General features: G+C 54.6%; 1 protein-coding gene across 6 annotated transcripts in view; it reads right to left on the bottom strand.

The window, feature by feature from the left end:
* Nucleotides 1-972: 972 nt before the first annotated feature.
* The window catches only part of SCN5A (sodium voltage-gated channel alpha subunit 5), a 95,992-nt gene continuing 82,491 nt past the window's right edge, over nucleotides 973-14,473 (bottom strand). For all 6 annotated transcript variants that reach the window (XM_077865748.1, XM_077865750.1, XM_077865752.1 and 3 more), the window contains 6 exons: nucleotides 13,427-13,708; nucleotides 10,786-10,839; nucleotides 10,034-10,175; nucleotides 9,312-9,412; nucleotides 7,944-8,214; nucleotides 973-4,506 (listed from right to left, as the gene is read on the bottom strand). In XM_077865748.1, coding sequence (XP_077721874.1) covers nucleotides 3,269-4,506; nucleotides 7,944-8,214; nucleotides 9,312-9,412; nucleotides 10,034-10,175; nucleotides 10,786-10,839; nucleotides 13,427-13,708 — 2,088 coding nt within the window. In that variant the 3' untranslated portion in view covers nucleotides 973-3,268. The remainder of the gene's footprint in view (nucleotides 4,507-7,943; nucleotides 8,215-9,311; nucleotides 9,413-10,033; nucleotides 10,176-10,785; nucleotides 10,840-13,426; nucleotides 13,709-14,473) is intronic.

The following is a 14,473-nucleotide window of genomic DNA, read 5'->3' as shown; positions in this document are numbered from 1 at the left end:
CGAAAATACTCTGGTAGCTGAGCAGTTGGGAAGGGAAGGGAAGTCCCTGAGGGGCTGCCCTGGTCTCAACCCAGGCAGCAGCGAGTGAAGGACATGCGGGCAAGGCAGTGCCAGCAGGGCCCGGGCTGGCCCGTGGGCGAGGAGGATCCTGCAGCTGCAGATGGCATGTGTGGGGCTCGGGCTGAGACGGACGAGCCCAGGGTTGGCTGGCTGGGCTTGAAAGCTGCGCAGGTGTCCCAGGAGGCAGCCGGATGTGCCGGCCTGGAGCTCAGTGGGGGGAACTGGGCTCCAGATAAAGACTGGACTCTAAGTGTGGCGGCAGGGAGGGGGCGGGGGGGTTTCCTGCCCTCTTCCGGGGAGCGGGCCGGGGCTCCACGTGCTCGGGCATTCGGTGAGATCCCGGAGGACGTGCCCCCTAAGGAGGCACTCGCAGGGGTGGAGGAGGGTGTGGAGGGGGTGGCACCACAGAAGCCCCAAGGAGACAGGTTGCCCAGAGGGGGCTGCCGTCTGCCGAGTTAGCTGCCGAGGAGGAGCTCTGCAAGGTGGCACAGAGAGCTGGCCACAAAGATGCCTCTGCTGGCTGCGGAGCACTTCTGCGGGGTGGCGGGGTGGCAGTGAGGAGCCGGGGTGGGTGAGAGCGAGGAAGCCAGGGTCAGGTGCCACGGGGCCGGGCCTAGCTTGACCATCTGGCTGTTCTCCACAGCCTCCCTCGCCCCAACCTTTCCCATTGTGGGAGCCCCAAAGCACAACCCCTCACAGTGCCCCAGACTGGGGGTCCTGGGAGGTAGGACCCGGGTGCCCCCACTTTCCCTGGACCAGCCACACTCTCCGCTGTTCTCCTGGGAAAATGACGGGAAGTCCTGCATGGTTCTTGGGGTCTCATCTTGCCCCCCTGCACCACGGCCATCGCCTGGGCTTGTTGGGCCGCTGCCACTGCCCTGGTCAAATCATAAGAACAGAGTCCAGGCCAGGTCATGTAAGCCATTTATTGGTTTGTTTTAAAAATATGTATCTTATTTATACACGGAGTTTGGTGAGAAGTGCTCGATTAGCTCAGACAACAGCTGGCACCTGATGCTCCCTCCTTTCCTACCCCTTCCTCCCCTCCTGCTGGCCATCGTGCGGTTCTGGAAAAAAAAAATGAGAGCCACGCGAAAAGCTAAGGAGTTGGGCCTAGCTCACCCTGCCTCAGCCTCAGCCCCAGGCACCTGTCTCAGGGCTCCTGGGTCACACACACACACACACACACACACACACACACACACACAGCTCCCTTCCGGCCAGCGGGCAGCCAGCCGGCTTGCCTCCCAAACCACATTCCTGGCTGCGGTGGGTGCTAGTGCCAGGGAGGGGCACACGCCGCTCCAAGCCTCGAGAGCAAAGCACAGACAGCTACAAAAATAAGATTTCCACTCAGAGAAGTGTGTCTGGGATGGTCAGAGCCATGTCCCACGCTGGACTCAAGGGCAGCACGGGAGAAGAGATCACCGGGACGGCTGGGGCGGGGGCTAGGGTTGCCACCAAGGGAACTCGGAGTGACAAAAAGAAACGTAATACTTGACTCGCCGGCAATGCCCCCTCAGCACCGCCACGAGCTCGCAAACGTCCAGCCCTCCGACAGCTCGGCGAGGTAGGTGAGGAGCAGCCAGTTTCCAGCTCCCGGGGGGCTGCCGGGAGGCGGTGGCAGAGGTGGCGGCGGCGGCGGCTCCGCGGGAGAGCTGGGATGGGCCGAGCCCCTGCCTGCTCAGGCTCCGCCCCCCAACACTGTCACTCCCGGGGGTGACAGTTCTCTGCGTTGAAAGATTTGCATATGCTAAATAGGATTGTCAGCAGCTCAAGAGGCCCTGGGGGTAATTGGACTAGAAAAAGTATTTTTCCCTGAAAAGGCCTTCTCATAAGACCTGTGGACCGCCTAGACCCTGCCCCAGGTTGACCCGCGGGTGTGTGCCACCAGGACCCCGGCTGAGCCAGAGGGGCTGGTCTGGGGCCACATGGCTCCCCTTCCCAAGGGAGCCCATCCCCCTCGCAGGGCAGGGAACTGACCATCCCAAGGCTCCTTCCTGGTGCCAGGCTCAACTGCCCTCCCCACTCCATCTGGATCGCTGCTGGGCACCACACAGGAGTCCCCCACCCCCACCCCCCAGTCGCACACAGGGCGAGAGGCAGAAAGGTCTGGAAAGAGAGCCCTGGCCACGACAACAGATTCCCTTCCTCAGATGGGCTGGGGCCCCACGGCTGAGGGCTGGTCAGCTTCCTAGCCCTTGTGGCACGGGGCTCAGACTGCTCTTCCTGGCCCGTGGGGCAGGGCCTGCCGGCTTGGGGAGCAAGGACAAGCTGGGGGCTGGCCACACGTGGGGCCGGTTCCCTCATGCCCTTCACTTTAATATTAATACTCGTGCAGAAGGCTGGCCTCTCCCAGGAGGAAAAGGCAACATCATAGCCAGGACCAGCCCTGGGACCCAGGCCGCTCTTTTCTGGAAGGTTTGTGTTTTCCTAGAAAAGACCCCAGGATGGCCTGCATAAAAACACAAGGGGGCGTATAGGACCCTGGGGACAGTGGGAGGCCAGCGTGAGCCCCCACTGGCGAGACCCCTCTGCCTGGCACCTGCCTGAGGGGAGCCTGGGCCACAGGGAGCCCGAGTGTGGCCCCCGTGTGTGGACTGTGCGTACACGCATGTGCGAGAAAAGAGGTTCAGCTCTCCTGGCACCGTGGCCTGAGCAGCAGGGGATCCCCTTCTGGTCCCAGGGCATCGAAGGCCTGGGGAGGTCATACTGGGTGTCACTTTTGCTTTGAGAACAGAGTTCCAACAGCTCCACAGACACTCGTGTTTGGAGTTAAGAAAAGGCAGTGTGAACTACTGCCATCGTCCATGGAAAAAACAGTTCTTTGCTCAAGTAAAAAAATATCAAATATAATAAATTTATGAAAGCCCATTCACAACATCTACAGTCTCAGTTTTGTAGTTCTCCTCGGCAGCTGGGGTGGTGTGGCTTTTCAAGGCCCCCGGGTGTGGCCTGAGCAGCCCCGCCACTGGTGTGTGTAGGGCCTCCGGTGACAGGCCACCCAGAACGGTCAGCCCGGCCACCTGCTTGTGGCCATCCACGCGGGTGCCGCAGGACTCAGCCTCACTGACCCGCGGGGCCCAGGCCCAGCTCTCACGCCCGGAGCCCAAGGAAGGCCCAGCAGATGCCGGCTTGTGGCTGCGGTCACATTTGCTCCGATGCGACAGGCCGCCTCCCGGTGCCTCCTGGCCAGCCGGGCTGAGGCTCACACGATAGACTCGCGGTCCCTGTCTGGGGACGGGGGCAGGTCGGCGAGGTCCTCGCTGCGGCTGTAGTCGGACGCCCGCACCTGCGGGTTATCGCTGGTGGCCCTGGTGACGCTGTCGTAGGAGGGGGGGGAGGACGTGGAGGAAATGGAGGAGCTGGAGGGCGGGCCAAGGCGCCGGGAGAAGTTCTCGGCCATCGTGTAGGCGATGAGGCCCTCCCGCTCCGGGGCCCGCTCTCCGGACCGCGCGCCGCCGGCCTGCTGGCGGTACAGGAAGGACGCGTGCTTCACGGAGCGCTGCAGCAGGTGCCTCCGGAAGGCGCGCTGGATGACGGTGGCCGACACCTCCTCGTGCTTGCGCCGCAGCGTGGTGGTGATGGGCTCGTACGAGATCTTGGACGGGTTGGCCGCCATGAACTTCTCCTCCATCTGGATCTTCAGGGCGTCCATCTCCCCAGACTCGCCCAGCACCCTCTTGGTGAAGGCAAAGAGGATGTCCATGCAGTGGATCCGGTCCCCGCTCACCATGGGCAGGTCCATATTGATGAGGCTTATCTGGTTGGGTTTGGCGATGCGCAGCGGCTCGGACAGGGCGTCGGCGAAGTCGGACAGGGCCGAGTACTCGATGAACTGGGTGGCCTCCGGGTCGAACTTCTCCCAGATCTCATAGAACATGTCGAAGTCGTCCTCGCTCAGGGGCTCGGTGCTCTCCTCTGTGGCCACGCTGAAGTTCTCGAGGATGATGGCGATGTACATGTTGACCACGATGAGGAAGGAGATGATGATGTACGTGGTGAAGAAGAGGATGCCCACAGCCGGGCTCCCACAGTTCCCCCGGGAGCCATTGCTGTTGGGCAGGTTGGGGTCACAGTAAGGGGGCCCCGTGTTGAGGATGGGGCTGAGGAGGCCATCCCAGCCAGCCGACGTGGTGATCTGGAAGAGGCACAGCATGCTGTTGGCGAAGGTCTGGAAGTTGAACATGTCATCGATGCCGGCCTCCCACTTGACATAAGCGAAGTTAGCCATGCCGAAGATGGAGTAGATGAACATGACGAGGAAGAGCAGCAGGCCGATGTTGAAGAGGGCAGGCAGGGACATCATGAGGGCAAAGAGCAGTGTGCGGATCCCCTTGGCACCTCGAATCAGCCTGAGGATGCGGCCGATTCGGGCCAGGCGGATGACTCGGAAGAGCGTTGGGGAGAAGAAGTACTTCTGGATGATGTCTGAGAGCACGGTACCTGTGGGAGACAACAGAGGCCGCGCCACCAGTGGGTCTCTGTCCTCCCTCTAGCCCTGCCCCACTGTATGGATCTCTGTGTGGCAAGGAGCTAAGGAGAGGAGGCCCTTTCAGGAGGACTGGGTTGACCGGGGCGTGCAAGGACCCTGTCTGGGTCTCCGTTTCTCATCTGTGACCCAGAGAATGAGGACCCACAGTACCCACACCGTACCCACACCTTGTACAAAGTGCTTCCCAGACCTCTCTTCCCTTGGTCTTCTGAGAACACCTGTCCGGTAGAGCTGTACTGGGCCCATCTGCTAGATCCTGGGTTCTGAAACCCGAGAGGATTTGCTCAGCATCTGGGTGGCCTTGCTTGGACCAGAGCTCAGGCTCAGGCTTTTCAGCAACTCATTACTCAAAAGTGGGGTCTGAGGATCAGCAGCCCTGGGATTCTCCTGGGAGCTTCTCAGAAATGTGGATGCTCCGTTCCACCCCCTGTCCCACTGTGTTTTAATAAGCCCAGATAATTCATGTGCTCATGGAAGGGCACATGACCCTTGGAAAGGCACTGGCCCACAAGCCTGTGTTCTCTGCCACACCTGCAACACCTCAGCCTCTCTGAGATTGTTCCTGCCACCCTCCCAACCCTGCTAGCTTCCAGAGCTTCCTGCTGCTTGGTCTCTATTGACAGCTCCGGGTTTGGAGTTTTGAGAGGCAGGCATACAAGTTACATGAGAAAGAATGACATGAACTCGCTTTGTATTGGCCTGAGTGACCTTTCCAGACTCCTCATGTAATCATGTCACCAGCTGACACGCGTCATGTTCACTGTCAATAAGGCACTGGGCTGAGCATTTTATATCTATCCATTTAGCCCTTCCGGTCACCCGAGGAGGTAAGCTGATACCATCATCCTCATTTTCCAGAAGAGGAAATTGAGAGGTGAGGTAACTTACCCAAGTTGTCACCTAGTCAGTGGAACACTGAGATTCAACTCAGACACTCTGGCTCCAGGTTGACCTGTTAACCATGTCCCTCCAGCACAGCCAGGCACCAGTACCAGGAGGTGTCCCTGAGGCACATGCCACGTCTCCTCCCATAGCTCACCCACACTGTCCTTCATCGGCCCCCTCGAGGCTGCTGACATCCTGCATTCTCTAAAGCTTCTCTCCAGTCCTGCCTGGCATGCTCACCTTCACCCCTGCCTGGGAACTCCCAGAGTACTTCCTGACCCTCCATCTAGCTTCTAACCATCTGTCACTACAGCTACGATGGCCCCTGACTCAGCCCCTGTGTCTCCCTCTGAGGTCACTGAAGGCACAGGCTGTATGTGTATGGCAGAAAGGGGAAAGTCAGCCACCACACAGCAGAGTTCCACAGAGCAAGGGTCAAGCATTTGGGCTCTGAGCACAAGCAACAGAAAAAAGAAATATTGATAAATTGGGACTTCATCAAAACAAAAAGCTTTGTGCTTCAAGAGACAACAACCAAGAAAGTGACAAGACAACTCACAGCAAGGGAGAAAATGTTTGCGAATTGTGTGGTAAGAGACTGGTGTCCAGAATATATAAAGAACTCTCACACATCAACAACAAGAACATAAATAAGCCAACTAAAAAATAAGCAAAGGATCTGAATAGACATTTCTCCAAGACATTTCTCCCATCATAGACCAAGACATACCATAGAAAATGACCACTAAGCACATGGAAAGATGCTCAGTGTCATTAGTCATTAGGGAAATGTAAACCAAAACCTCAACAAAATGATCACTTCATATCTGCCAGGGTGCCTATGATAAAAAATCACAGACAGTAACAAGTATTGGTGGGGATGTGCAGTCACTGGAACCCTTATACGTTGATGACGGGAATGTAAAAAGGTGCACCTACAGTGGAAAAACAGTTTGGCAGCCCCTCAAAATTTTAGATTTAATGGTTTTCAGGGCCTGGGGAGAGGGAAATAGTCTACAATCAGATGTAGTGGTGATGGTTGCACAACTCTGTTGAATATACTAGCAACTACTAAATTGTAAACTTTAAAGGGTAAATCTTACAGTATGTGAATTGTATTCCAATAAAATTGTTACTTAAAAAGGGAGTGGTGTCTGAATGACTCCGTTCGTTAAGCATCTGACTCTTGATTTCGGCTCAGGTTATGATCTCTGGGCTGGGTGTGGAGTCTGCTCCCTTTCCCTCTGCCCTTCCCACCTCCCTGCTCTTGCGCTTGCTCACTCTATAAGTAAATAACAAAAACAAAAGAGGGTTTGGGTCCTGAGGTCAAACACATGTAGATGTATTCTATGGCTTGAATGTTTGAATCCCAAATTCATATGTTGAAATCCCAATTTCCAAAGATGATGGTGTTAGCAGGTGAGACCTTTGGGAGGTACTTAGGTCATGAGAGTGGAGCCCTCATGAGTGGGATCAGTGCCTTATAAAAGAGGCCCTAGAAAGCTCCCTTGCCACTTCTACTTTGTGAGGACACAGCAAAGAAGGTGCTGGTTATGAACCAGGGAAAAGATCCCCGCCAGAAAACATGACCATGCTGGTGCCTTAATCTTGGCCTTTCAGCATCCAGAAGTATGAGAAATTAATTTCTGGTGTTTATGAACTACCCAGTCTGGTGTTTGGTTATAGCAGCCCAAACAGATGGAATGTGAATCCTATCTCTTCTGTTCCTAGTTTTATGATCTCCTTGCCTCTATGCTGACTTTATTTTTTTAAAAATATTTTATTTATTTATTCATGAAAGGCACACACACACACACGCAGAGAGAGAGAGAGAGAGAGAGAGAGAGAGAGGCAGAGAGAGAGAGAGGCAGAGACATATGCAGAGGGAGAAGTAGGCTCCATGCAGGGAGCCCGACATGGGACTTGATCCCGGGACTTGGGGATCGTGCGCCCTGAGCCAAAGCCAGACACTGAACCGCTGAGCCATCCAGGCGTCCCTCAATGCTGAATTTGTAAGGTCAGATGCATGAGGTGGGTGATGTCTGAAGGAGTCTGGCACACATATTGGTGGCTTTACTCTAGAATTTTCCATCTCCAGGGATAATTTCTACCCAAGAAGGCCACCTGCTCCCATCTCTGGAGAGTCACCACACCCTAGAAAGCCACTTCTTCCTTTAGCCTTGGGAGGGCAGGGAAACCTGCTCATCTCTCACTCCCTTTACAGACTCATTCTTGAAGCTCTCACAGAGAACAGAAAACTGTGTTCTAGGGTCCCATGGAAAGTGGGGCCAAGAGTGGGCGCTGGCTCCTCCGCGAGGATGGCCTCCTTGGCCTGAGTGGGCCTCCTAGACAAATTCTCTATTGAGGGGTGTGTGTGTGTGTGTGTATCTGCATTTGTGACAGGGGAGAGGTGTGGATTGCAGAGAAAGGAACAAAGGAGCCTAGTACACTTGGCATTAAGTCCAGACCCCAGACGAGAGGAGGGGCCAGCTTGTATACCCACCCACGATGGAGAGGATGACAACCACAAAGTCGAAGATGTTCCAGCTGTTGGTGAAGTAATAGTGGCGCAGGGCAGCCATCTTGATGATACACTCGCCTGTGAATATGGCTACAAAGAGCAGGTTGATCTTGGCCAAGATGTTGACCTTCTCGGGACTCTGGTCATCTGTCTCTACCATCATGGTCACCATGTTCAAGCAGATGAGAAACATGATGGTGACGTCGAAGGCCTGCTTAGTCACAATGTCGAATAGGAAACCCTGGTACTTGTTCTGAAAGGAGAGGCAAAGGATGGGCTCAGCAGGGACCTGAAACAGGCCAGCAGGTCCCCCTGTGGCTGTCCCTCGACCCAGACCATCCACCCTCCTATTCTCCCCAGGGTGAGAGAAGTCAGGAGGCTGAAACAGCCTGGCACTCCTGCTTCTGGGCCTGGCCCTCAGGCTCCCTCTTCCCTGAAGTCTTCTCTGAATCTTCAGGAAGGAATTTCTCCTACCCTGAGCTTCCCTAGCACATCACTGTTCACTGGGCTTCTCCTTGTTCCCGCTGTCTGATGGCTCAAGCTTAAATTTAAAGTTCAGTCCTAGTAATTGGATCAGCCCTTAGGTTAACAGATGTCCTCTACCCTTTTTGGAATTGATTTGGTTTATTCTATCAACTATATTTGTGTCTTTAATTGTTTGCCACCTCAGATTATTTGGGGAAAGAGAGAAGATTATAAATAATTGTACACACACACACACACTCATACACACACACCCCTAATCTAGAACAAAGCATGGTGAAAGGGTAGGAACTAGATAATAATTGATGAACTGGGTTAAAACCTGGGACTGTGAAAGTAACCAAATCACTTTAGCTAGTGATTCGGGTTATGCCATGTAATTACTTTGAGTACTGCCTGCCTGCCCCCTTGTTGCTGGGCCCTTTATTGGAGAATGTCTGGGTCAGGCAAGGGAGTTGGCCTCAAGGGGGACTGAGTGTCTTCCTGGGGCCACCTGCCAGGGGACTCCAGGCTGTGTCTGTCCCACCCAGAGGTGGCTAGGAAGAGGCTGCAAATGGGGGTGGGCCTGCAGAGGCCACCCTGCTCACTCTGGCAGGGGAGGAGGGCGCAGAGGAGAGGGACCCCTGTGGGAAGGAGTGTCCCTGGCTGGAATGGCCCACCCATGCCTTCCTCACTTTTTCCAGGAGTTTGAGGCCCGTGCATGTGGTCAGGTGCCTGACAGTGCCCCTCCTTCCCTGCACTGACCAAGGGCCCTGGGCTAGCCTGAAAGGCTGTTTAGAGGTCTTGATGGCTGGTCCTGGGGGGTGGGGGCTACCCAGCACCCCAAGCACACCCTCCCCAGTCTTGCTGGATTGGGAGCTGGCTCACCAGAGGCCGAGGGATGGGCTTCTGGGGCTTCTTGGAGCCCAGCTTTTTCATGGCGTTGTAATACTTCTTCTGCTCTTCTGTCATGAAGATGTCCTGGCCCCCTAAGTGCAGAGAGACAGGTACAGGCCTCATTTTGGGGTCCTTAGGGGTTCTAGCATGGGGGGCATAGGGATCTTGCCTCCTTGATGAGGTGCCTCGGTTGGCCTTCTCACTTTCTCTCCCTATCGTGCACCAGAGAGTCCTCTGCAAATCTGCTTTCACAAAGTCCCTGTCTCCCTTCACTTTGAGGCCTCTCTCGATTTGTCAGGTGCAAATCCAGTCCCCATCCCCCACCCGCTCCCCTGCCCAGCCTGGCCACCCTGGAGGTGCTCTCTGCCTAGTTGGTTTGCCTGCCACGCAATCATGGCCCATCCGTTGGAGCTCTGGAGAGACCCTGGGCTGCTGTCTCCATCGTGGACCAGGTGACTTAGTCCCAACCATCAGCCCAGCTCCTCTCAGGAGCCTCAGCTGTCAGGCAGCCACAGGCCCCCACTTCCACTCCTACAGACTGGGCGTGTCACCTCATGAACATGCCCCTCTCCTGCCCACTCCAGTATCTGTGGGGAGTGGGGGGGAGGCCCATCCCCCGCAGGAGGGCACAATGGGGCCAGGGGCCAGAATGGCTCCTCAGCCCCCTGGTAGCCCACCCCACCCTGCTGACCCAGGGGGAGCAGGCGCTCTACGTATCTTTTTCTTCTGTTGGTTGAAGTTGTCGATGATGACACCGATGAAAAGGTTCAGGGTGAAGAAAGACCCGAAGATGATGAAAATGACGAAGTAGATGTACATGTAGAGGTTATATTCCCACTGGGGCTGCTCTTCAAACTGAACGGGAGAAATCAGACATGGGGGTCAGGCAGGCAGGAAGGGGAAGGGGCTGGCTGGGCGAGAGGGTGTGTCCAGAGGGAGGTGACCAGTCGGGGCTGCGTGTCTGTGTGTGCGTGCATGTGCAGAGCAGGGCCGGCCAGGGTGGGGATGGGGTTCAGGAGAGTGATGGCTCAGGGTTGATGTGGCACTGCCTGGCTTCTGCCCAACAGAAAGTGTGAGTGTAGCAGGTCCATGTCCCTGTCGTTCCCCCGCCCCTTCGCCTTCACTGAATGGTCACTGTGATTGGGCAGGGCACAAGGATGAAAAGGAAACTTGATCTGCATCTCTATTGCTTCTATTCTGTCTCTTCTGGGGTAAGACTGAGATTTAAGTAAATGGCAGTGAATTTAATTTGAAAGATATTTGAGAATTTGGGGCTCCTGGGGAGACCATGCAACTTTGCCCCAGGGCCAGGCCTGGGCATTCCAGAGAGGCTCAACTGCAGGTTGGCACAAGAGATCTGGCCCTTATGGGGTGGGCTTCTGAGGGTGCACACAGATTCCCTAGTGCCAAGTGTCCTAAACCTCATGTGCCTGATGTGGTGGGAGAGGCCAGTATGGTTACCTACCCCCCTGGAGTCCACAGCTGCGTACATAATGTCCATCCAGCCTTTAAATGTTGCCTGGAAGGAAAAGATAAGAGTAAGAATCATTTGACTTGCACTTATTGAGTTATCTGGGGTCCTATCCAGACAAGTGAGGCCAGGAAATAGCTTCCTCTGAGAAGCAAGCATCCCGCCCCGCCCCTTTGGCCGTGTTCACATGACTGGGCAGTTCAGGAAGGGCCTTCCGGTTCAGGACTGGGGGTGGAGGGGAAGCCCCCCGCACAAGGGGGTCATGGAGGGGGGTAAGAAGCTTCTCGATGTTAGCCAGGACACTGAGGAGGACCGAAGGAGGTCTGCCTTTCAGATCCACCTTCATTCCAGATTCTGAAACGATGCAGTCCTACAGTGGGTGTCAGGGTCAGAGAGGGGGACCCCAATGCTAACCTGGACCCCTGTCAAGCAGCTTGGAGTCGTGGCTTCTGTTCCACGACTTTTCAGGATGGCCCTGAAGCATCCCAACCTCCCCTCGTACTTAAGGGGTCCTTTAGTCAGTGATGTGTCAGTAAGGGGCTAACAAATGGTTTTCCAGAAGAAAACAAAGCCCTGATTGTCATGTTTGCCAATTTCTCTGGGTAAACACTCCCACCACGGCCAATTTCAAGTCACTGACTGGCCGTTACTGAACACAGACTTGGGAAGAGATGCAGAGGAGCATAGCATTATAGCATTTCCACGGTATGGATACAGCACATGTAAATAACCTTAAAAGCATAGATGATAATATGTGCTAATGGTGAATTTTGATTTTTAAAAAAACTTATTTTTTAAAGTAATCTCTATACCCAACATAGGGCTTGAGCCCACAATCCCAAAATCAACAGTAGCATGCTCCACTGACTGAGCCAGACAGGTACCCCCTGATTTTGTTTCAATATCACTTAGTGAATTATAAGTTTATAAAATCTGATCTTTAATCATGGCTTGCAAAATATCTGAAAATGCAACAATCTGCTCTTGTGAGCCTACACAAGCCTGCTCCAGTTGGCCACTCCAAGGCAGTAAAGGAAGAGGCTGAATGACCCAGGGCTCTGGTGCTGGCTACACTGTCTGGGCTGCTACGAAGATTCAGGAAGAGCCTGAGAGACATGCTTGGGTGGTGAGGCTGACTTCCAGTGAGTCTCACTTGTGTCCTCGGCAACATCCGATCTTCCCCCAAACCTCCTTTCAGGGTACAACGGTCCACACAACTTTCATGTCTGAGAGTTCTTATGGCACTGGGAGGCAGATGGGGGAACTGAGGCTGCTCCAGAGAAGGCGAACTACTTCAGCTCCCTGTGCCAGGAAGCCCTGCCCTATGAAGAGAGGGCTGGAGATGCTCTGGAAACGGCTGGAGAGCACCGATGGTGCTAAGATGCTTGTGACTGCCTTTCTGGCCACTGTGTTCTATCTGCAATGACTGTCAGCTCCCAGTCTACAAAAGGGCCTTTCCTTCCAGGTTCTGACATCTTATTTATTTATTTATTTATTTATTTATTTATTTATTTATTTATGAGAGAGAGAGAGAGGGAGAGCGAGGGAGAGAGAGAGAGAGAGAGGGAGAGAGACTGTGCTCACGTGGGTGCATGTGGGGGTGGGGTGGGAGGGGCAGGGAGAGAGGGTGGAGAATCTCAAGAAGACTCCCTGTAGAGCCTGATGTGGGGCTCACACAGGGCTCAATCTCATGACCCTGAGATCATGACCTGAGTTGAAATTGAGAGTTGGACGCTTCACTGACTCAGCCGCCCAAGTGCCCCTCAAGTTTTGGCATCTAGAGGGAGGCCCCAGGGACAGAGGGTCTCTGGGTTTGGCTCTAATCTTCTCTAGGAGGCATTTCAGGGGAGTCTTTGAAGAAAGCTACCTCTGGGATTTAAGGGAGGGCTGGAGGTGCGAGTAGATGTGCATTAAGTTTTCAGATGGGAGCCCACTGAGTGCTCCTCTACTCTGGGGACTAGAGACAGGTACTTGGGCTTAACACTGGGATAGTAAGGGAAGTAAGCCGTGCTTCTGTGTGTTACAGTCTGTCCGCATGTCTGCTGTCAAGGCTACTTGTAGGCTAATTTTATGCCATGTATCATGCTCACTGAAGCCACCATCCTCACAAATCAATGGAAACTTTGGAAGGATGGGGTAGCGTCATGTGCATTTCGACACCACACATCTTACACACCAGAAACTGCACAGAGGCATTGTCACCTTTTCTTTTCTCTCTTTTTTTTTTCTTTTATTGTCACCTTTTCTAACAGAAGGCTGGACTCTCCGGGTGGCTAATAGTTTCGTCTCTGTGTGTCTATGGTCTTTGCCTTTTAACCTGTGCCATCACACTGCCAAACTGATAGCATGAGGTTGTCAACCTGACTACTGGCTGTGAGGTTAGTTCTGCCTCAGTGCTGAACCCCCATGCCATGCACCTTGGAGAATGCGGCATCTGTTCTAGAGTGGAAAATCTGGGGACTTCCCAGGGAGCCAAGAAGTCTCTGGACAATCCTTAGCCTCCTTTGGGCAGCGTGACCCTACGGTTAGGACCCAGAGCAGTCCCATGGTCCCCCACCTGCCCATGCCATGGGTGCAAGTGCATGATGCTGGACAGCCTGTCGGAGGGAGGAAGTCCCTCCTCTCCAGGACTTACCACCTGCAGAAGAGCTAGGTACCCGGCGCCCACGTTGTCAAAGTTGACTTTCACCTTGGTCCAGTACAGTTCGCCGGTCACGTTGAAAGACTCACAGTCACTCTTATTGTTCACAACGGTGTAGTTCAAAGGCAAGTCTCCCTCAGTCTGGTTGATGCATCGCCCAAACTTCCCCGCAAACATGTTCACACCCATGATGCTGAAGATGAGCCAGAAGATGAGGCAGACGAGGAGGACATTCATGATGGATGGGATGGCGCCCACCAGGGCATTGACCACAACCTCAAGTGGACAGAGAAGAAGCTCAGTTCCTGAGGATGCCCAGAGCATGGGCCCTTGTCAAGACCCACCTACCCGTGCCTCTTTCCCCACTGAACTCTTTTCCTACAGGCCCCTATGGGAATGGGGGGTAGAAGAGTTCCTGTCCCCAAGGAAGGGCTAGCCCTGGCTGGAAGCCCTGATGGGGAATAAAGGGAGAGATGATGGGGAGCCTGGGGGAGAGAACATACACACCTTTTTGTTTGTTTTGCACACTAATGTCTGACCAAGTCCAGAACTTCTGCTTTTCCCTTCTGGTCCTATCCTGAGTTCACGACCTTCAAACTTAATTTTCAACAGGGTCTCTCTAGTTAAGTATCTGCCAGCAGTCCGATGGGAAAGGGCCTCTGGAGACGCATTCTCTGAGCTAAGTTTCTGGTTTATTTTGGGGTTGCTGCTACTAGGAAGGATGGGTGTTCTCCCTGAAGTCTGCCCAGGGGACCTCCCCGTGGCGTGTCTGGCAGGTGCTCTGGCAGCCCTCCAGTGCTGCGGTGAGAGCCGGGCCGGGAGGGCAGGGGGTGTGGCGTGGAGCTCCCCATGCTCTGCCCTTCCCGGAGCGGCTCTCTGACCCCGTGGAGCCCTGGCATTGTTCTCTTCACGGAGACTCACGGCACCCAGGAGAGGCTTCCTTGGCAAAAGTGTACGGTGTGCTCTACTCCACTGAGGGACCCGGGGCCAAGCCCCCCGGGAGTCACGAAGGTGTTTGCTGCCCAGATTGCAGTGAGGCTG

This window comes from Canis aureus, chromosome 22 (assembly GCF_053574225.1).
Source record: "Canis aureus isolate CA01 chromosome 22, VMU_Caureus_v.1.0, whole genome shotgun sequence".
NCBI lineage: Eukaryota > Metazoa > Chordata > Mammalia > Carnivora > Canidae > Canis > Canis aureus.
Note: the sequence above shows the minus strand (reverse complement) of the source record. Positions and strands in the feature narration are given on the sequence as shown.